Source organism: Penicillium subrubescens (assembly GCF_028828155.1).
Source record: "Penicillium subrubescens strain IBT 31985 chromosome Unknown utg000004l_segment0_segment0, whole genome shotgun sequence".
NCBI classification, from domain to species: Eukaryota; Fungi; Ascomycota; class Eurotiomycetes; order Eurotiales; family Aspergillaceae; genus Penicillium; species Penicillium subrubescens.
In genome coordinates this window covers 476,902-497,019 of record NW_026643154.1, presented here as the reverse complement: position 1 = coordinate 497,019, position 20,118 = coordinate 476,902, and the positions used below count along the sequence as shown (strand labels likewise).

Below are 20,118 nucleotides of genomic sequence, written 5' to 3'. Positions count from 1 at the left end.
GGGCTTCGCCGGGGCCGAGTATGGAGTTATCCCTGTAACCCCATCATACCGATATGCCATTGATATGTTGTGGCCGTTCTCCATGGCTTTGATGGTGGCGTCGTGGTTTCCAAGGTATCTCGTTTTCGAAACGGATTCTCGAATGATGCGAATGGTGGCGCCAGCTGGCGCCAGCGGGCTATACGCAATGGAAGCAAGTCAAGGCAAACGGGTCAAACGCAGTGGAAACATGTGAGGCGAGGGCAAAGCAGCGCAATGAAGAGCAACGAAGGCGATATTCCGGCGAAGGAGAAGAGACCTGCCCGATGGTGGTACCAGGGCAGAATCATCGTGAGCAGCTGTCCGTTGTGTGCATGAACAGAGATTTCAAACCGAGATCATAAATCTCCTCAAAAGCGCTGGGTATCAACGCCTGTGTGATTGTAGCTTTAGGAGGGCTCGTTCGCGGGCAGCACGCCACTTTCCGAACCCACCGGTATGCTATCTAAAGCCCATAAAACAAAAGCCTGTGTGCCAACCTTCACTGCTTGTCCTTGAGGCACCAGTAGTGGCAAATGAGTGCCTTCCGCATGGCAATGCCGTCGAGGATATACTATATAGTAATTTTCAGGGAAGCTCATAAACTTCTAGATGCGGTGGTCTTGGTGCTTTAGACAGCAAAAGGCCGGACTGTAACTGCGGCTGTGACTTCGGGCGCGTAGTGTACTGAAGATGCGTTTTCCATGTGCATCGAAAGCCGGGTCTTGTCACTTGAGAAGGAAAATTGACAGAAATGCCAGTGTTATTTGTTTCGTATCGGTGGTGGTGGAATAAGGCCGCTCCAAGGGTGTAGAACACCCAAGGAGGAAAGGGGATCAGCGAGGATATGAAATCCGTCCATTGCGTGGAGGGTTTCCTCGTTCTTCCCAGCGGCAAAATGTGTTATATATATGAAGAGATGCTATCGAAGGGGTGAGTTCTTGGAGAAGTGTGGAGAAGATGGAGAAAGACTGGCAATGGGGCAGTTAATAATATAGGGGGAAAAAACTACAAACGCATTGCCGATATGGAATTCTCCTTTGACTAGGTGATCAATGGAAGTTCCCTTTAAAGAGCAAACAAAAAAAAGGAAATCATTGTCAATGTTACTGAATTTCCTTCTGGACTGTATTGAATGGGGCAAAAAAATGCCAAAAAATGCGAGCTACGCGATTCGAACGCGCGCGGGCGTACCCATGACGGTCGTAATGTTTATTACCTAAACGTCACGCCATAACCACTCGGCCAAACTCGCTGGATAACTATTTTTCCGAGCATTGTACACTATAGCCTCGATTCTGACTCATACGATCGGGGCAAATTGTACATATCAACTCGCGCTCATTTAAGTCTTACTTTTTTTTTGGCAAACCATTGGTTTTCCGATCGAAAGAAATATCCTAATCGGTCAATAAATTGGCGTTGTATCTTGTGTTAGAGGTACAAGTTCTATTGAGCAGGAGACCTCTGGCCTGGAATACTTGCACACTGCACTCTTTTACTCTGGGCATGCTCGGGATATATATAGCAGGTCAACCAGCGCACCTTCTCGCAAACCCACGGTATGTTTTGTTTGAATTCAAGTGAATTTGACTCCCCCCTTGCCGTAAAATAGAAAATGTATGTTTGTTTCAAGTTCTGTAGCATTTATTATTATATATTCACGTGTAATACAACTCTGGACAAGAAAATCAATGGTTGTGCCTGGGTGGACCGTTCGTCTGCGCCAGACGTTGGTATTTTACAGCCTTCTTCAACACCATGCCGCTAGACAATTGATCCGTTTCCTGACGGAAGATCTCTTGCCAGGGCGTGCCACTGGGGACCAATGGATACTCCTTCGAGAATACCTCCTTCCTCCGCTGTTGGATTTCCTCGTCGCTAATGAGGATATCGACTCGTCTCTTCGGCAAGTCGATGCGAATCTTATCGCCATTTCTGAGAATAGCAAGATTACCCCCCGCGGCAGCCTCGGGACTAGCATTGAGAATGGAGGGAGACCCTGACGTGCCAGACTGACGACCATCGCCAATGCAAAACAAGGCGTCAACTCCTTGCTTCAGGAGTCGGGCTGGTGGGTGCATGTTGACGACCTCGGCTGCACCGGGGTATCCAAGTGGACCAACACCACGCATGATCAAGACGGTCTTGTCGTCGATCTCTGGCATGTTCTCGATACGGCTGTGGTACTCTTCCGGCCCATCAAAAACGACAACCGAGCCTTCGAATGCCTCAGGATCTTCGGGATTTGATAGGTAGCGCTCGCGGAAGGCAGGGGAGATGACACAGGTTTTCATGATGGCGGAGTCGAAGAGTGTGCCCTTGAGATGGACAAAGCCTGCATCCTTCATCAAGGGATCATCATAGGGACGAATGACACGGCGGTCCCAGGAATGCTGATCACGAACATTCTCGGCAATTGTGCGACCGTTGCAAGTCAAAGCATCTCCGTTCAGCTTGCCTGCGTCCAGGAGCTCTGCCATGATAGCAGGGAGACCTCCTGCGCGGAAATACTCCTCTCCAAGATATTCACCCGAGGGCTGCATGTTCAATAGAAGAGGGATACGCGATCCAATGGTGTCCCAATCGTCCATGGACAACTCAACACCCATATGTTGGGCAATAGCATTGAGATGGATGGGGGCATTAGTACTACCACCAATCGCTCCGTTTGCCACAATCGCATTCTCGAATGCTTCGCGGGTCATCAAGTCGCTTGGTTTCATGTCAATGTTGACCATTTCCACGATCCGTTTACCGGTCTCGTAGGCACACTGGGCTCTGTGGCGATACGCGGCAGGAATAGCTGCGGATCCTGGGAGGGCCATGCCCAGGGCTTCTGCGAGAGCATTCATTGTGGATGCAGTTCCCATTGTATTGCAGTGTCCAACAGATGGAGTGCTAGAGATACGTTAGCATACGTCCATGGAATACGATGGGGATTGAAAGCCCACCTTTGGGAAATGTAATCCATAAACTGGTCTTCGTTAATTTCGCCCGTGGCATACATCTCTCGTCCTTTCCATAGAACAGCACCAGATCCCACTAGAGTGCCCTTGGCATAGCCATTCAGCATAGGACCAACGTTCATACAGATCGCTGGGATGTTCTTTCTTCGTATTAGCCATAGTCATGAATTGCATGTTGCGGGAACGCAACTTACCACGGTGGCAGCAGCCATCAAGCATGCTGGAGTTGTCTTGTCACATCCTGTCAAAAGAACAACGCCATCGAGGAAATAACCAGTCAAAATCTCCACAAGAGTGAGATAAGCCAAATTCCGGTCTAGCGTGGCAGTTGGCCGTCTCGATGTCTCTTGAATGGGATGAGTGGGGAATTCAATGGCGATACCGCCGGCAGTGCGAATGCCCTCGCGGACGCGCTTGGCCAGCTCAATGTGGTGTCGATTACAAGGTGCAATGTCGGATCCAGACTGCGCAATTCCGATCATCGGCTTGCCGGACATCAATTCTTCCCGCGTGATGCCGAAATTGAAATACCGCTCCATGTAAATGGCCGTCATGCCGGGATCGCTGCGACAATCGAACCATGCTGCCGACCGCAGGGTGCGACCGGGCTTCTTTGTGATTTTTGCTACCTCTTGTTCTGAATTGAGACCGAGTCGAGTCTCTAGCTCTTGATTGCGTCGTCGAAGAGCCTGCAGCTCGCTAATGCAGTCTTCGATTTGAATAGGCTGTTGCGGATTGCTGGGGCATGAGCAGCCCTCGCAGGACTTCTTAGAGCAAGACATGGCTCAAAGAACTTCCTAGTATGTAGGATAATTGATTGAATCTTGCTGTTTGAGGTTCAAAAGACCAGATAAGTTAGCTGCCAAGTTCCTTTTATCTCGCGCTGTCACGCGAGGGGGTCCAACCAGTCTTTGGATATTACTCACTTTGGGATCGGGATGTCATTTTCCCATTGGTCAATTTCAAAGTCCGGGGGTAATCGAGACATCTTTGGGCCAATCCCTGATTGGCACCTTCGGCACTTCCCAGAGCTTTAGCCGAACTTTTGTGTTCCGGAGAGTTACCATCCGAGTCAAGCTTTTGAGACAGAGATTGAGTATATGCGGATCGCGACAACAATGCGCCCGCAAGATTTTCATAATGATGAGTTTGTCGATGAATTTGGGATATTTTACCGTCTTTGACTTCTCATACCAATGACTTGCGATTATACCATCTGATATGGTCTCTTAAGTCCCTCGGTTGTCAACGGCTAATGGTTGCCGGATGGTTTTGATCCAGCCGGCAACTGATATCCCGAGCGATTCTCCCCGCATGTCGGCCTTAAAACATGGGGATGGCTCCACGTCATCTTTCCGAATACTGTTTGCCTTATTCGTGATTAACCTTTTGAACATTGGAGCCTTGCATCTCAGCGGCTTGGTTATACGTCCAAACTCGCATCCTACTCCCCTTTGCAAATCGGCAGCAATCTCAACTACAAATGGGCAAACGGATCATCGTAACTGGTGGCTCCGGAAAAGCCGGGCAACATGTCATCTCCTATCTCCTTGACAAAGGCCATGATATCCTCAATCTGGATCTAGTGCCTCTGCCAGGCGATCTGGGAAGCCGAGTTCATACCATGCGCGTCGATTTGACAGACAGCGGCCAAGTCTACAGCGCATTTACCTCGCATTTCCATCTAACGGAACCCTTCCGCGAGCCACTACGTCTTGTCCCTGATGCAGTCATTCATCTGGCTGGTTACTCTCGCAACATGATTGCTCCCGACAACGAGACTTTCCGCGGAAATGCATTATCCACCTACAATGTAATCGAAGCCGCGTCTCGCCTCAATATCAAAAAGATCATCACTGCCAGCAGCATCACCGTTTATGGAGTGAGTTATGCTGAGGGAGATGTCGAGTATCCATCGTACCCGGTGGATGAAGACGTCGATGCGAACCCGATGGATACATATGCCATCTCCAAAGTCTGCGGCGAGCGCGTTGCCCGCGGCTTTGCCCGTCGATTCGGAAACGATATCTATGTGCTTCGTATTGGCAGAGTGGTTGCACCCGAAGAGTATAAAGAGGCCATGTTTGAGGATTATGTCAAGAACCCTGATGCGTGGGCACCACATGCTTGGTCGTACATTGATACGCGGGACCTTGGGCAGATATGTGATCTCGCGGTGCAGAAGGATGGGTTGGGATTCCAGATTTTCAACGCTGTGAACGATGAGATTACAAACTATACCAGTTCGACGACAGAGTTTCTCAAACGGGTGTCTCCGCATGTACCTTTTACCAAGGAAATGGGACCGCGAGATGCCCCGGTATCCAATAAGAAGATCAAGGAGATGCTCGGTTTCCGCCAGAACCATCCCTGGCAGATACACTATGAAGAGGGCTCTAAATGAGGTGGCCACAGGAATGAGTGATTTTAAGTCGATGGAAGTTTATTGATGATTCATGATATTGTACATATTCAACTTCAGATCCCAACCGGGTGCATTAGATAATGCAATTCTGAATCAAGCCGGAAACTTTGGGCGATTGCCTCGAGATCAAGATCCGATAGACCCCAGTTCAACTGTGGAGATCCTATGTCGATAGTCTGATCGGAGGCATTTGAAAGGTTAGGGGCTGAGATAGTTTCCTGTGCGGGTAGATCATCTGCAAGGCTAATCATCGAAGTGCCCGCCTCGTCCCCTTCGGTGATGACAATGCCAAGATGAGCCACGAGTTTTTCAAGATTGGCCATAGCTTTGCCAGCCGCTGCATAGAGCCGTAAGTGTTCGCGGAGGACGTTGCGACAAAGTAAAAGGCACTGGAAAGAATTCGAACCCCGTCCCTTCTGCGCGACTATTCTGACGTGGATGGTGGCGCTGATATATGTCGCATAGGAAAGCATGTATGGGGCGGTAGTGATGGAAAAGTGCTGGGAGTAGTCACGTAGAATTTGGACAATTTGATTGGCAGCTGCGGTGCACATGCTAACAGCCTCATATGCAGTGGCTGAATTTCGAGTGCAACCGGGATGACTGCCCATGAATAATGGCCGTTGAGAGAGGATGGTAAGAACGCATGAGAGTGCCCTTGGAAAGTTAGTCGGGCCAACTTCATTCGGCCGAGGAGGACAACATACAATAGACAAAATGCTTGAGGCAAAAGGACCGACTCTCTGGGATATGAGATATAGTCGAGCTGGGGCGGTAGACTCGAGCGCCATTTACTGAGATCGGAGCTGATGTCTGCCGAGATCTTCTGGCTTTGACTTTGGCTCATGTTCTGCGACTCGGAGTAGAGTTCGCACAGAATGCGCTCGGAAATAATGGATAATTCGCATAATTTTGTCAAGAGCGATACGTTGAGCGAAGGTATTGCAGACCGTTGTTCAGTTGCACTGTATGTGATATCCTTGAAAGTGTCGAGCTCGTCGTACTCGTCTAGAAAATTCAGGGAAGCCTTGAAATTGATTTGGCGAAGTAGAGGTGGCCTGCCCTGGAGAAGACACTGGATTTTGTCGATCGCTAAGCCAATTTAGTAACAAGAAGTTAATTTCAATGCGAGATTTACTTACTGTAAGCACCCCATAAAACACGCTTCCGAACTTCAAGTTCCTCTGCAGACATCTTGTTTGGCGATGGGAGAACATGCAGACCAAGGTCGATGATCATATTGAATGCATTTCCAGCATAAAGCCAAGACAAACTGCGTTCGTCGCATCTTGAGAACAGTGAGTTAGACATAATGATCAATGCTTGCAGTGTAGTGATCTCGCTCTTATCAAACGACTCTCGCAGGAGTTCGGTGAACCGTTGACGAAACCTCCATCCTGCAGTGGTAATGTCATCAGGGTCAGAGCGTAGTTCAGGCCGAGGGCAGTGCTTCGAAACGGTGAACAAGATTGCATTCAGTAGAAGTTTTGAGAAATAAGGGCCGTCACAGGCCATGTCTCGCATGAATACTGGGCGATATGTGATCTGTGCGGTGTAGAGTTGGCGACTCCAATAGATCGTCAGCAAGTGCATGCCAATTTCTGGATCGAGCCCATCAAAGTCGAGCTTCCCAGCTGCGAGGTTCAATGGCTCAAGTTGTCCTGATGTGATCGATTAGCCATGAACCAGGCACTCCAACCTCGTGACTTACTTTGCCTTGCGGTTTGAGCGAAGAGGAGATGCCGAGCCCACTCTTCGCTCACAGGAGAGTCAAACCCTTCCGAGTCTTCTCCATCAGCTCCTGAATGTGCAGTGTCATCATAAACCGTACTGGTGGGCCCGTGATATAATGAAGTACTGTGGCGATGATTCTCGCTATCGGGTACCTCCGGATGAGACGTATCCCGACCTCTACTCGAGTGATGATCGCTCGGGGAAGGCTCAGCGTGGTGGGATATCGAGCCCGTGACCCTACTTTGTGCTGGACTGAGCGACGCCAAGGAAGCTTCAGTTGGAATCAAAGCATGTCTTTCAGGAATTCCAACGTCTGTATTTCCCTGACGGGTACATTGTTGGCGAAGAATAGCGTTTTCTTGTTCTAGTTGCTTAATGCGTTGATTTGTTGGCCTGTTCATTAGAGTCAGTGGAGGTTCATATAACAGTAGACATTTGCTATCGACCTTGGTTTATGCCTGGCAGCGCTCTGCTGACAGTCGACGCCTTTTGCCAAGCAATTGCCACAGCTTGGCTTCTGCGAGTCGCACTTTAACTGTTCAACAAAATATGATCATTAGCCAGGACTTCCCAGTCACAGAGGCATGCAAATCACCTTCTTTGAGCGACAGAATAGACATGCCGCTGGCGCTCGGTTTCTTCGGGCCGGCATGTCTGCTACCCACGAACGCGAGATGCCGATGACCGTAGGAAATATGTTTCAGACAGCATCTCCTGAGCTCAGCATAATTATGGTAAATACAACTTCTCCGAAGACTTTGGCCGGTCTGGAGGCTTTTGAGCGTGTGAGCTCTGAACCGAGATTCGGCATTGGCATGCCCGCATTGTTCACGTGCAGTCGGAAAAACAGATCTCCCGCGCGGCTACCGGACGCCAGCCGCCACAGCCGAACTATAAGTCAGAAGAAGTAGAGGGACACTCGGCTTCCATTACGCTAGAACTCAAAATTGATTGAACGAAGAACTCGTAGTAAACAATATTTTCGGAAGGTAACTGATAAGGGCTGTGCTTGAGGAGGTTCCCTGATTTTATTAATGCTTCACATTAAAATACGGGAAAGCTTCAACTCAAAATGGAATTTCTTGGGCTTGGATCTAGCAGTCTCCTCTGAAAACAACGTCTCGCTAGATCCTTTCACAAACTTCAAATATAAAAGCAAAGGGGGCTATAAGCTGTTGAGGCTAGTACAGCACAATGAGCCATGGTTTCAAGGCCCCGTGTGCAAAGAGCAAAAAGCAAAAAGCAAAAGGCAGGCCAAGGATACTTGGAGGTCCACAAAGGAGTAACTGAATCTAGGGACGATGGATGATGTTGAGAGCTTGATCCAGGAGTGGGTGCAGGTTTAAACATGAGAATAGAGGCATAGTTTGCGTCAACAAGGAAGTCGGCACCCTAGAACTCATTAGCTTTACTGTCTAAAGAGTTTGACATATAATGTCTCAAAGGACATCTCAAAAGACCTCTCAAAAGATGAAATGAGGAATGATATCTCAAGGTAAATGCCAGCAATGAAAGGATAACTTACCGATGTCATTCTGTTCCGGCAGCGAGGGTGGTGGCATATACGACGCGGGGAATAGAGAATGCGGAGGCCAGGGTGGGTCTCAGTTGCACAGGCGATGAGATATTCGAGCGCAATATTGTCAAGACCGCAGATGCTATCGAGGACTTCCTGGCAATTTTGAGCTGCGGTGTCAGGAACCTTCTCGCTAGCAGGGTTTGCTGGAATCTGCCTGCTGTATTGGGACGACATTTTCGGTGAGCTGGGGAGGACTCAGTAGAGACTGGTGGAATGCATGAGAGACGGCTAGTGAGCAGATCTCTAAGTGAGGTGTAGTGTGGAAAGGAAAGAAAGAGTGGAGAGTCTGGTAGAGCGTATGAGAGAAAGCCAGTGAGCAGATCGACTGATTGGCTCTGACATCTTGGAGGAGCATAGTTTTTGGTGAAGTTGTAAGAGTGTCTCTGGTGAGTGATGGTGGATCAGAGTTGGCAGAGCTGGAAACTGATGAAGGGCGGAGGATGAGAAGGTCGAAGGAAAGAGGAGAGGGATTTTTGTATCCGTACGGAATTTCCAGAAATCGCAAGAGAAGTCAAAAGTCTGCGCGTCTCATGGCAAACAAAATCAAACAAACATCAGAGGCAGGAACCAGCAATATCCTGATGGCAGATAAGGCGGGGAAACATGTGCCTTAGATAACCACAAGCCTAATGTCATGACTTTCTGTGATAGTTCCACATGATGCTTCTAGACTTGCAGGTTTGAGCCTTTCGAAGCCGAGAATTCTCATCGACCATCTATCATCTTGAAGAATATTACAAAATTCCCTTTGACCTGCTCAAACTGCTCTCAATTTTCGAATCCGTACCTTCTCGCAGTATGGCGATCTCCACAAACCTCGTTGCGGCCGTCAGGATACCTGAACCCTCCTTGGGCGCTTCAACTCAGGAAAATTCCATAATAGCTTCTAATGCTCGGAACGTTTCTCTTGACTCTCCCAAGGTACCTGCTACATCTTGCCCCGAGTCGCTTCACCCCACAAAGACCTGCGAGGCCCAGCCTGCAGGTGCCAAAACTTCGAATCAATCCGATGCCGAAGAAACAACCATGGCGGTTGCTGTTGCTCCAATAATCCCTCCCGAAATCTCTACTCCAGACCGCGCCATCCCATTCAAGAACGTTGACGAAAAAGAGACGGTCCCCACTCAAGATGTCTCTCAGGAAACTCCAGACTCACCAGCCACTCCGTCTTCCTCCTTGGACGACCCGTCACAGGCACCATCCAGGCTTATCCCTATGAGAGCCCCAAGGCCTCTCCTGGCTGTCAATCGAGCGGACCACCTGGATACTGCTCCAGGAGTTCCATCGAGTCACTTTCCCCTTTTGCCTACACTATTTCCGCGGAGGAGATAGAGTCTGCCAAGGCTAAACTTATGGAAGAATGGAATGCTCGGACTGGTTCAGCTCCTCTTGACAAAAGACTGCCATTACCTCCCACGCTGCCGAATCTATTCCAATTTCACAATGAAGACGTGTCAACAGCCTTGAAAGCTCTCACCGACAAAGGCATCCCGGTTGTGGAATACGAGCAGCAGATCTTATTCCGGTGGGGATGGACTGAGATTCTCATTGTGAGTGATGAGCGGGTCTCCATGGACGAGAATTTGAGCTGACATGATGGTAATAGGTGGTAGAGTGGATTATGCCCGATGAATACCTTGACATTGCCTCACAGACAGTATCTGAGCAAGGCTTTGCTCTTGCCGCCAAGCCACCTCACGAGGGCTTCCCATGGGAAAACTGGCACAAGATGGGCCGATTCCACGATCTGGATAAGGAAAGCTGGTGCCAGATACATCTCTACCCACTCACTGCGGTTGGCCTGGCTCTCGAGGATACCTATGAAGTCTTGTCTACTTTTGACCCGAAGCTACGAATCCGAACGCCAGTGCCTGCCAGATACATGCTGACCATGATTCTTGAACTTGTTAAAGTGCCTCTTCAACCTACAAATAAGCACCGGATCATCGGGGACCTCGCCGGTTTTAGTCATGGATACATCTTTCACGGACCGCCGGCCGAAACTCACTATTACGGCGATGAGGACGAGGCAATGGCGGAAGGGGAATCCGGGAGCAAGATCGAGGGTGCGGTCCAGTTTATCAAGACTTGGGACTGGGGTCAGGTCGAGGATGAGCGTTATCTGGGAGTTGCCGAAAGAATTGTGCGCAGTCCCAGGGCAATGAGGGTACCTGGCGTTGCGAGAGATCGTTTCACATTTGCATTATTATGCTACTTGCCCCTGTGCCTTTATTGATTTTAAATACTGAAAAGAGAAAAAGAAATATAAAAAAATAAACAACTTTCTACTATTATACCGCATATCACCATCATATCTTGTAGAAGGGGGTTAGAGAGTGCAGCTTTCCCCATCTCCATCTTTCTGCTTCCTGAACTGAGAACTATCTCGCCTTGTAGGTGCGTGCCGCATCAGCATCAAACCGCAAATCAAATACCTGCAGATGGCCTATTCTATTTGAAAAATTACACGCTGCCCACTCCTAGCTTTGTCATCACCAACTCGCTGGAATGGTGAAGCTCCCACGGATAGCATCTCACTGGCCATGGATGACGGGGAAGGACTAGCCGCATCGGGCAAAAAGATCCTCAGCATCGCGGGGAAGTACCATCACCATTAACACACCAGCGACCGTCGCAACTTATTCACCATGATTTTCAGAATATCCCTGGGTCATTTTGCAAGTTCTGACTCCGACAGTCTTCACTGATAAACCAGGGTTTCAATTCAACACCCATTGACACAGCAATCTCCACCATCCACAGCATCCAAAAGCTCCAAGATGAATAACGTTCGGTCCGTTATCTCAAGCTTCAAAGCTTCCCCTCGCTCGGATCTGGACCCCCTCATTGCGTTCCATGTTATGGGAGGGCTTCGCTATCAGTTCCTCTATGACTGGCTCTCCCGGCCTGCCTAGTCGGGAGATGGAAACCGATCGGTGCTGTTGACAAGGATTAAGTTGCCTTGTCTTTGAGTGGAAAATGATGTTCATCGTGTGCATCCCCTCATTTGAGAGGGGGTCACTCGTTGATTCTGAATGTATGAGTTGGTATAAGACTGGGATGAGCTCCAACGATCGGACAAGTATTTAGATTGCTCTGTTGCACTACTACCCAGTCCTTCAACCATATACCATATACCATAAATCGTGAACAATGGCCATTCCATTCACATACCACGCCAAGGCACAGTCCACCTTCAAGCCTCCCCTCATCGCCAACGAGAATGCCTTCCTAGGCGATGTGATCTCTAGGTGCGTGCGATATCTTGTCCTATATTCTCGGAGAATATCCACATCCTGCAGTCGCAGATACAGACGCAGACCCACTCACTGACATTGATTTCCCCTGCAGCGACAAAGATAATGCCGATAAGCCAATCTCCTGCGGCTTCTATCGCCTGGAGAAAGGTACCCCGCTGGTCTATACCTATACCTACGATGAAATGAAGATTATTCTGGAGGGACAGTTTCAAATTACCGATGAGACGGGTCAGACGGTGACTGCGTCGCCGGGAGATGTGTTTTATTTCCCCAAGGGGGCGAAGATTACGTTTACGACTGAGAATTATGGGTTGGCGTTTTATGTGAGTGACTTAGACCTCGACGGAGTGAATATGGATATGATGCTAATTAATCTCACAGACTGGCCAGCGGGCGGAGGGTGCAGCATAAATGTGACGTATCCTAGCCGTTGTTACTATTGTATGTTACTAGGCCAATGATCTTCTACGATATCATAGATGAACATGAACACCAAGAAATAATATGACTGCCCAGGATTTCCGACCGTCTGGAAACTTGCTCCTTTCTCCAGTTTTAATATTCAATATAATAATAATCTCGGGGACTCCGACCTTGACTTTGTAGAGATCCAAGATCCATGGATTGCAGCGCCTCCACCTCGGATCGGACGGGGCCAAGCCATTCCCAATGCGGTAGTTTGCTTACCTTGTGGGTGGAGATGCAATCATTAGGGCCAGGACTATCCCTGCTAACTCCCTCGCATCTCTGTCGTTTATCCCGTGCGCAAATCCCATCTGCTTCACAAATAATGGGCTCCCTACTTCCATTGTAAAATCATTCGCCTTATTTTGCTGATAATTTCAATAAAATCGGAGAATACCATAGTCTTGGAGCAAAACCTGGGGACTACGGACTACGGACTACGGACTACGGACTACGGACTAGCAAAGACTAATATACCAAATAATGACGGCATGGACCACGAGTACCAACTACAGTAACAGGTTGGTCCAAATGTCAAATCAAGGCTTTGCACAGTTTCATCACATGGGGCGGCCAATTCGCAGCCTGAATCTGGAGCCGGGCCCAGCGAGGAGATGACCTGCAGGGGGGAACACAGCAGAGGTGGATCGAGTTCAGCTCGCGTCGATAAACTCAATTCATACCAGAATGGTCTGGTTGGTTTGTTTGGTGAGGGGGCCAGGTGTAAATTGGATCATAAGCCACCAGGATTAGCTGCGCTAGCAGGAATCCAGTAGGTAGCTAGCAAGGCATAGCATGGCCAAGCAGCCCTGTGCTTTGTGCCTGGCAGTGAATGACGCGGGGGAGGGTTGCTAGGGCAACTGGACGGAAGGAGAGAAGCAAAAAGAGACGGGATCAAGTGGATATTATTCACAGTATTATTATTGATCGGAGAAGGTGTGGATATCTTAATATTGGACATATGATTTGCATGTTATTTCTGGTCTTCGAAAAAAGTAAAATCCAGATCTTGTCCGATCGTGGTGGAGCTGATCGACTGTTGAACTCTCCGGAAGTTGCAAGTTACAAGTTCTGTTGTTGAATTAAATAAGATCCTGGAATAATAAACACCAACATTTAGTCTACGACAAAGACCTTTCTTTCTGACATCGTATTCTTCTCGTGTCTGACTCGGGTCTCTTGGACATTCTCCACACGGACATTGTACTTTTTGTTGGTCAATTTGGGCATTTTAGACTGGATTCTTCAGCTGTTTTTTTCCCAGCCCAGTCTCAGCCTCAGGCTAGTTGCTTTAGTCTTTTCGGGCTTTGTCAAGGGGGGCACCACTACTCTTACTAGTCACTACTACTGCTTCCCCATCAATCAACCCCTCGACGATCATCTTCCCCCCCCCCTCCCACCACCACCACTACTCCCCTTCTCCCTCCTCTTTTTCTCCTTCTTTCTCTCAACCCCGAAATCCAACCCTTCTTTAACCTCACACAATAACACACACACAATCATGGCTGTCGATGTCGCATCCGACGCCGACCGTCTTGGTCTGCGACTGCCCAATCCTCCGCCACTACTGCACACCCGCGGCGAGGCCTTCGACCGCCCCTCCACCCCCGCCGAGAATGGCTTCACCAGTCCCCCACAAACCCCCCAGGGGAGCCCAAGCAAATCAAGAGCACCCCCGGATCTCTCGATCTGCCAAATGTCTTTGACAAAGCGCTGAAGCTGACACCGACTCTGCCCGCCAAATCTACCCACAACCACTTCAACCATCCCATGTTTACCTCCGACAAGAGTAACATTGAGGACTTTAACGAGAGCGTCATTCACCAGCGAGCGTCAAGTCCTGCGCGCAGCAAGGCAAATAAAGAGAATACACCCCCGACAAGCACGCGTCTGCCCAAGGATCTGGGATCGAAGCCGACGGCGGCTGCAATCTCGCGCCATGAGCCATATCAGCAGCGTGACACGGACACGTCCAAGCGCCAAGTCCAGCTGCGCGGGCTGACTCCAGAGGAGATGGAGAAGCTGCAACAGCCCCGTGTCAAGCGCTTGGTCAACGTCACTCAACTCTGTATGTGATGAGACTGGCAACAACCCAGGCTAAGAAGAGAATATGTGCTAATTAATTGTGACTAGACTTCCTCGACCACTACTTTGACCTCCTCAGCTACGTTCACAATCGCCAAACCCGACACACACAATTCAAGTCCGCATACCCCGAGCCCCCCGCAACGCCCGACGAGGAATACGAGCCAGCACTGTTGAAATACCTGGGTCGCGAGCGAGCACACCTGCGCAAGCGCCGTACCCGCCTGCGCCAACATGATTTCCAGATCTTGACACAGGTCGGCCAGGGTGGTTATGGACAGGTGTACCTGGCACAAAAGAAGGACACGCGCGAGGTCTGCGCGCTCAAGGTCATGAGCAAGCGGCTACTGTTCAAGCTGGATGAGATTCGACACATTCTCACGGAGCGTGACATTTTGACCGCCGCTAAGAGCGAGTGGCTCGTGCGACTGCTCTATGCCTTCCAGGATGACGATCAGATTTATTTGGCGATGGAGTACGTGCCCGGCGGTGATTTCCGCACGCTTCTCAATAATACGGGTGTATTGCACAATCGGCATGCGCGGTTCTACATCGCGGAGATGTTTAGCTGTATCGATGCGCTGCATATACTTGGTTACATCCATCGCGATCTCAAGCCTGAGAATTTCTTGATCGACTCGACTGGTCACGTCAAGTTGACTGATTTTGGCCTGGCAGCTGGTATGCTGAGCCCTGGCAAGATCGAGTCGATGCGCGTCAAGCTCGAGGAGGTCGGTAATACCCCTGTTCCCTTCGGCCGCCCCATGGAACAGCGTACCATGGCCGAACGTCGCCAAGGCTACCGCTCTTTGCGCGAGCGCGAAGTCAACTATGCCAAGTCCATCGTTGGTTCTCCCGACTACATGGCTCCAGAAGTTCTCAAGGGTGAGGAATACGATTTCACCGTCGATTACTGGAGTCTGGGATGCATGCTCTTTGAGGCACTGGCCGGGTACCCGCCATTCGCAGGTGCCACCGTTGACGAGACATGGCAGAACCTGAAGCGCTGGCAAAAGGTCCTGCGGAAGCCAGTATACGAAGATCCGAATTACTTCCTTTCGCGACGAACATGGGATTTGATCACGACGCTGGTAGCGGCCAAGGAGACCCGGTTCAAGAATATCCAGGAGATCCATGCCCACGAGTACTTTGCCGAAGTCGACTTTACACGATTGCGGGAGCAGCGGGCACCGTTTGTGCCCGAATTGGACTCGGAGACGGATGCGGGATACTTTGATGACTTTAGCAATGAGGCGGATATGGCCAAGTACAAGGAGGTGCATGATAAGCAGCGTGCGCTGGAGGAGATGGCCGAGCGCGATGAGAAGATGAATAAGGGGTTGTTTGTTGGATTTACCTTCCGGTACGTTACAAGAGTGGTTGGTTCTCGTTTGATCTTTACTAACGGGTCTTTACTTCTTGCAGACACCGTAAACCAGCCGTTGACAGTGCCGGGCGAACCTCGCCTCGCAAGCCAATCGCCACGGATGGTTCTTTCGGAACAATGTTCTAGTTTTGCTCTGGGGTTGTTCACTTTTTATTCCCCTGTCTAGCGCGTTCTACCCTACCTTTTCTCTTCTTCGTCACGCTGCATTGTCTCCCTCCACCGAGCTGGATCTTGGTCTGAGTTTGTGATTCAGGTGATATGTCTGTTGTATGAGTTTAATGGCGTGTTATTTCTTCTTCTTGTCAAGTCTGTTTGACTCGTCTTTTTCTGGTCGATGATTGCCAATTGCAATCGAGCCACCCAAAGCGATATGTCTTTTACTACTCTACTGTTTTTATTCTTGTTGTGTTTTATTTTATGGGATGCAATGTGTTGCGAAATGACATTGTATGATACATACATAGAACTAGGCAGACGGCAATTCGGCCCGCTAGTATCCACAAATTTCTGCTTCTATGTTTGGTAATTTCCTTCCTTTGGGATTCTGTAGATCATCCGAGTCGGATCTTGCTTCCCCAAACCAACAGGAAGATATTGTTGGTTTAGTTCTCAGGAAGCTGGCGAACCATCTTCAAAATCTCCGACTCGTTATCACCAATAACAGCCCGACCATTAACCCAATCAACAGTCTAGTAATAAGCAATGTCAGCGACTATCCTTGTCAAAAATGACAAATCCACACACGATTCGGGGAACACATACCACAGGCCTAACAAACCGCCCCTGATCCTCCTTAAACCTCTTAATCGCATCCTCCGCATCCTTGGCACCCTTAACCAACTCTCCAACCCCATAAACCGCCTTTGCACCCTGCCCACCCGTCGCACTCCCAGAGACCGGACTGATGTATTCAAGGATACTGTGCAGTTGATCCGTCGTCGGTGGCGCGGTGGTAACTTCCAGTTCGAACTCGCCGCGCTGTTGGCGGGCGTGCGCGGTGTGGTCGCTGGCTTGGTCTTCTGTTGCGGTTTCGGAGGCGGCGATTGAGGCTTGTTTTAGGATGTTGAGGACGCGGGTTGAGGGGGCAAGGGAGGGGGTGTGGAAGAGGGTAATTGGGTCGAGGGTTTTGCTCTGTTAGGGTGATGGTGTGGTTGTTAGCTAGGCTGGGAATGGGATGGGATTGGGGGAGGGGGGGGAGGGGAGGGGACGTACGAAGCGGAACATTTTGTCTGTTTGGTGATGTTTTGTTTTGATGGAGGTTGTGATGGTAGAGGGAGGTTGAAGATGTAGAGAAGCTGGGAGCTTTTGCTGGAGGTTGGAGGTGGAGAGTCCGGGATGATGTCATGTGCCGGGATCCTGATCGGGTTGGTTCGGATTGTGTTCTTGTTTGGTGGTGAGTCATGATTTTGTATGATTTGATATTTCAGGTTTTGTAAGTATAGGAAACAAGGAGAATCTAAGGCTTAAGTCGTAATAATGAGATATCTATTGGTGTGGCTGGTATTAAGGCTGGTTGTTGGTGGTTGGTGATTAAGGTGTTTCTACGCTTAATTGCTTTGGATATAGATACTGGATAGTCAAGATATTCATGAAATTCGTCTCATATGTACTCCGTACAATGCACCCAAATAAACACTATAAACGCCAACTCCAGAAGCAAACCCTTCCTAATACCCGAAATTCTCCACATGCAAATAAATCCCCTGCGCCCCAGTCCCCTTATGCACCGCCCGCTCATCACTAAGATACACAACACTCCGGCGGACATCATCGCTGAAACCAGGCGGTCCACACACGACCACTGCGCTTTCACCTTCGGCTTTCTCGAGGACCTTGCGGATGATAGTGCGTGGGTAGGGGCGACCGGATAGGATTGTGGGTGAGAATTCTTTTGAAGGAATGGTCTTTTCATCGCTAGTGCTGGGAGGCGGGATATTTGGATTGGTCTGCGCTGGACCCGAACAGGTACACGCGCAGGTATTGATTTGATCTTCATCCTCGATTTGCGTGGTGCAGCAGCATCCACCCCCTGGGAGACAACCTTTGCCAACCGGTGCTGGAGCTGCCTCTGATGTTAAAGATGAATTCGCGGAAATGGAGTGGAAGGAGATGTTATCCTTTTCGACGGAGATTTCCTTCTTGTATGAGGGATCTTGACCGCTGGTAACAACGCCTTGCGCAGGTGATGGCAGAGCCGGTGGATCGAGCTTCTCGTCGCAGGTAATATAAATGCTGACCTCGAGCTCCCGTGGGAAATCGGGCTGTCTGCGACGACATTCGGCCACGTCGGCTAGAACAGAATGCAGTTGTGTTTCGAATAGACTCAGTTGGGCCCGGGATTTAATCACCCAGACAAATCGAATGCGCTTAGTCGCTGCCAAACGCTTGGCTTGGAAGGAACCGTGGCCGATCTCGCCTTTGCTTTCTTTCGTCCAGACGGATGCAATATCTCGTAGTAACGGCATTGTAAATGTTGCGCCCATACCTCCGGCCAGGAGCACAACGCTATCAAACTGGCGCAGTGATCGAAGAGTTCCATACGGCCCCTCGACAAACACGGTTCGGCTTCGTGCAGATGGTGCAGAATCCACAGCCCCGAGGACCTTGTCATTCTTCGATGCGTATCGGAACAGCCTCGTCGTTCCACCTTTCTCAGCGCGGATAAAAAACTCCAACTTTTCATCTTCTGGCACCGAAGCAATAGTGAAAGGGTGACTTTGGAATGGGATGATAGAGTGACAGGTCAGAAAGACATGTTGCCCGGCCTTCCAATGAATCCCCGGGTTCTCAATAGTCACCCGAGTGATATTGCTCGCCATCGGAGTGAATGTCGCCGAGTGAGTCCATACCCGACTGCCCTTGCCACTCTTATTTCGGTGAAACACGGCCAGATTGGTATATGCACCCCAGGCATATCGTGCGACACGATCAAACACGAGTAGGCCGATGGGAATCCACACCCAAATTTTCACCTCATCGGGTACGTGCATCCACACGGCAACGATAAACCCAATGAACGTGACTAGGTGTTGTAGAACAAACACCTCGTAGCTGAGACCTCGAATAGGCCGGATCGAGGTCACCACGATAAAAGTCAAGATGCACCACGCTGCGAACCCGCGCTTCGTAAGCTCGTCATTATACAATTCATACTTAATATAGTCATAGCGGGCCCAGTCACGGAACCAGAAACACATGTGGATCGTCGCCGTGAGCCAAAGCGTCCGCGCAGCCCAGCGATGAAACCAGTTCAGATCAGCGTAGCTCATACCAGCCAGAAAGCCGATAATGTTCTGTCTTCCTGCTAGCAGGAAGATCAGCGGGAGTTGGCAGAGAGCGATGAAGCCGGTGCTGTAGCCGATATCTTCCCATTGCCAGACGTCGGTGGTGTCTAGTTTGTAGAAGGAGAGGACGAGGATGGTGATTAGGTTGGCGAGGATGATTAGGACGGGTCCTAGGGGTGGGAAGTGGATGGTGTAGGTAGAGTTGAATAGGGTGAGTGGGTGAATCGTTGCATTGCTGATCTCGCGGACGATTGCGGTGAGGGTTGCGTAGGTGTTGAAGAAGAGGGATTTAGGCTTGGCTGGTGTTAAGGAGGAGTCTCGTAGTCTGTTGATCAAGAGTTAGTCGTATGACTATCTTTCATAGATCAGGTTGGTATTTGCAATGAGATGGTCATACCGATGTTGAGCTAATAACCGGTTCAAAATATTGACCAGTGTCGCTGCGCCGATGGCACTCCCGACAACAGCCCAGTACATCTTCTGCATCGTGAAGAGACTGGGAGCGCCATCGCCCATGGACATTGAGCCCATGGGCATATCACTCATCAGATCCATGTTGGGTTGGATGAGATTAGACGGAGCGATCTGGCATGGTGCGTTAAAATTGCACGCCTTTCCCCCTGGCTGTTGAAGTAACCAGAATCAAACACGACCAGACATGGAATGGATCAGAAGAAAGATCTCAAAAGGTCAGAATGTCAACTTCCAAGGGGAAAACCCGGTGTCACCGCTTATCAATAAAGTGCTCATTCTGAAATTCGGTGGAAACGGAAACTCTGGACTGGCCCCGCTTGTCCCGCATTTTGCGCTCAACCCGATGCGATGCAATTCTACGATTTGTTATTCGTAAATATGGGATTAAATGTGCTCACTGGGGCTCCACTGAGTTGTCAGGTCCTATTTCGAGTAGGT

The 20,118-nt window shown here is 49.7% G+C and overlaps 9 protein-coding genes across 9 annotated transcripts; 4 read left to right on the top strand and 5 right to left on the bottom strand.

The window, feature by feature from the left end:
- Positions 1 to 1,709: 1,709 nt before the first annotated feature.
- On the bottom strand, positions 1,710 to 3,769 carry N7473_005270 (IlvD/Edd family dehydratase; the record flags this gene model as incomplete). The annotated part of the gene is made up of 3 exons (XM_057151210.1): positions 1,710 to 2,919; positions 2,973 to 3,127; positions 3,182 to 3,769. The coding sequence occupies 3 exons, from the start codon at positions 3,767 to 3,769 to the stop codon at positions 1,710 to 1,712; spliced, it is 1,953 nt and encodes a 650-aa protein (XP_057009015.1).
- A 701-nt stretch (positions 3,770 to 4,470) lies between these two features.
- On the top strand, positions 4,471 to 5,391 carry N7473_005269 (NAD-dependent epimerase/dehydratase family protein; the record flags this gene model as incomplete). Its single annotated transcript, XM_057151209.1, has 1 exon — positions 4,471 to 5,391. The coding sequence occupies one exon, from the start codon at positions 4,471 to 4,473 to the stop codon at positions 5,389 to 5,391; it is 921 nt and encodes a 306-aa protein (XP_057009014.1).
- A 74-nt stretch (positions 5,392 to 5,465) lies between these two features.
- N7473_005268 (fungal specific transcription factor domain-containing protein) lies at positions 5,466 to 7,766 on the bottom strand (the record flags this gene model as incomplete). Its single annotated transcript, XM_057151208.1, has 6 exons — positions 5,466 to 6,069; positions 6,120 to 6,504; positions 6,555 to 7,073; positions 7,124 to 7,539; positions 7,624 to 7,681; positions 7,742 to 7,766. The coding sequence occupies 6 exons, from the start codon at positions 7,764 to 7,766 to the stop codon at positions 5,466 to 5,468; spliced, it is 2,007 nt and encodes a 668-aa protein (XP_057009013.1).
- A 772-nt stretch (positions 7,767 to 8,538) lies between these two features.
- N7473_005267 (uncharacterized protein) lies at positions 8,539 to 8,899 on the bottom strand (the record flags this gene model as incomplete). The annotated part of the gene is made up of 2 exons (XM_057151207.1): positions 8,539 to 8,561; positions 8,713 to 8,899. The coding sequence occupies 2 exons, from the start codon at positions 8,897 to 8,899 to the stop codon at positions 8,539 to 8,541; spliced, it is 210 nt and encodes a 69-aa protein (XP_057009012.1).
- A 624-nt stretch (positions 8,900 to 9,523) lies between these two features.
- N7473_005266 (uncharacterized protein) lies at positions 9,524 to 10,961 on the top strand (the record flags this gene model as incomplete). Its single annotated transcript, XM_057151206.1, has 3 exons — positions 9,524 to 9,912; positions 10,002 to 10,275; positions 10,332 to 10,961. 3 exons carry the CDS (start codon positions 9,524 to 9,526, stop codon positions 10,959 to 10,961), a joined length of 1,293 nt encoding a protein of 430 aa, XP_057009011.1.
- A 917-nt stretch (positions 10,962 to 11,878) lies between these two features.
- Positions 11,879 to 12,396, top strand: N7473_005265 (cupin domain-containing protein; the record flags this gene model as incomplete). Its single annotated transcript, XM_057151205.1, has 3 exons — positions 11,879 to 11,976; positions 12,077 to 12,308; positions 12,367 to 12,396. 3 exons carry the CDS (start codon positions 11,879 to 11,881, stop codon positions 12,394 to 12,396), a joined length of 360 nt encoding a protein of 119 aa, XP_057009010.1.
- Positions 12,397 to 13,951: 1,555 nt separating this feature from the next.
- On the top strand, positions 13,952 to 16,351 carry N7473_005264 (putative serine/threonine protein kinase; the record flags this gene model as incomplete). Its single annotated transcript, XM_057151204.1, has 4 exons — positions 13,952 to 14,078; positions 14,099 to 14,518; positions 14,584 to 15,898; positions 15,961 to 16,351. The coding sequence occupies 4 exons, from the start codon at positions 13,952 to 13,954 to the stop codon at positions 16,046 to 16,048; spliced, it is 1,950 nt and encodes a 649-aa protein (XP_057009009.1). The 3' UTR covers positions 16,049 to 16,351.
- A 173-nt stretch (positions 16,352 to 16,524) lies between these two features.
- N7473_005263 (uncharacterized protein) lies at positions 16,525 to 17,146 on the bottom strand (the record flags this gene model as incomplete). Its single annotated transcript, XM_057151203.1, has 3 exons — positions 16,525 to 16,611; positions 16,685 to 17,053; positions 17,135 to 17,146. The coding sequence occupies 3 exons, from the start codon at positions 17,144 to 17,146 to the stop codon at positions 16,525 to 16,527; spliced, it is 468 nt and encodes a 155-aa protein (XP_057009008.1).
- A 443-nt stretch (positions 17,147 to 17,589) lies between these two features.
- N7473_005262 (ferric reductase family protein) lies at positions 17,590 to 19,761 on the bottom strand (the record flags this gene model as incomplete). Its single annotated transcript, XM_057151202.1, has 2 exons — positions 17,590 to 19,531; positions 19,604 to 19,761. 2 exons carry the CDS (start codon positions 19,759 to 19,761, stop codon positions 17,590 to 17,592), a joined length of 2,100 nt encoding a protein of 699 aa, XP_057009007.1.
- Between the last annotated feature and the right edge of the window lie 357 nt (positions 19,762 to 20,118).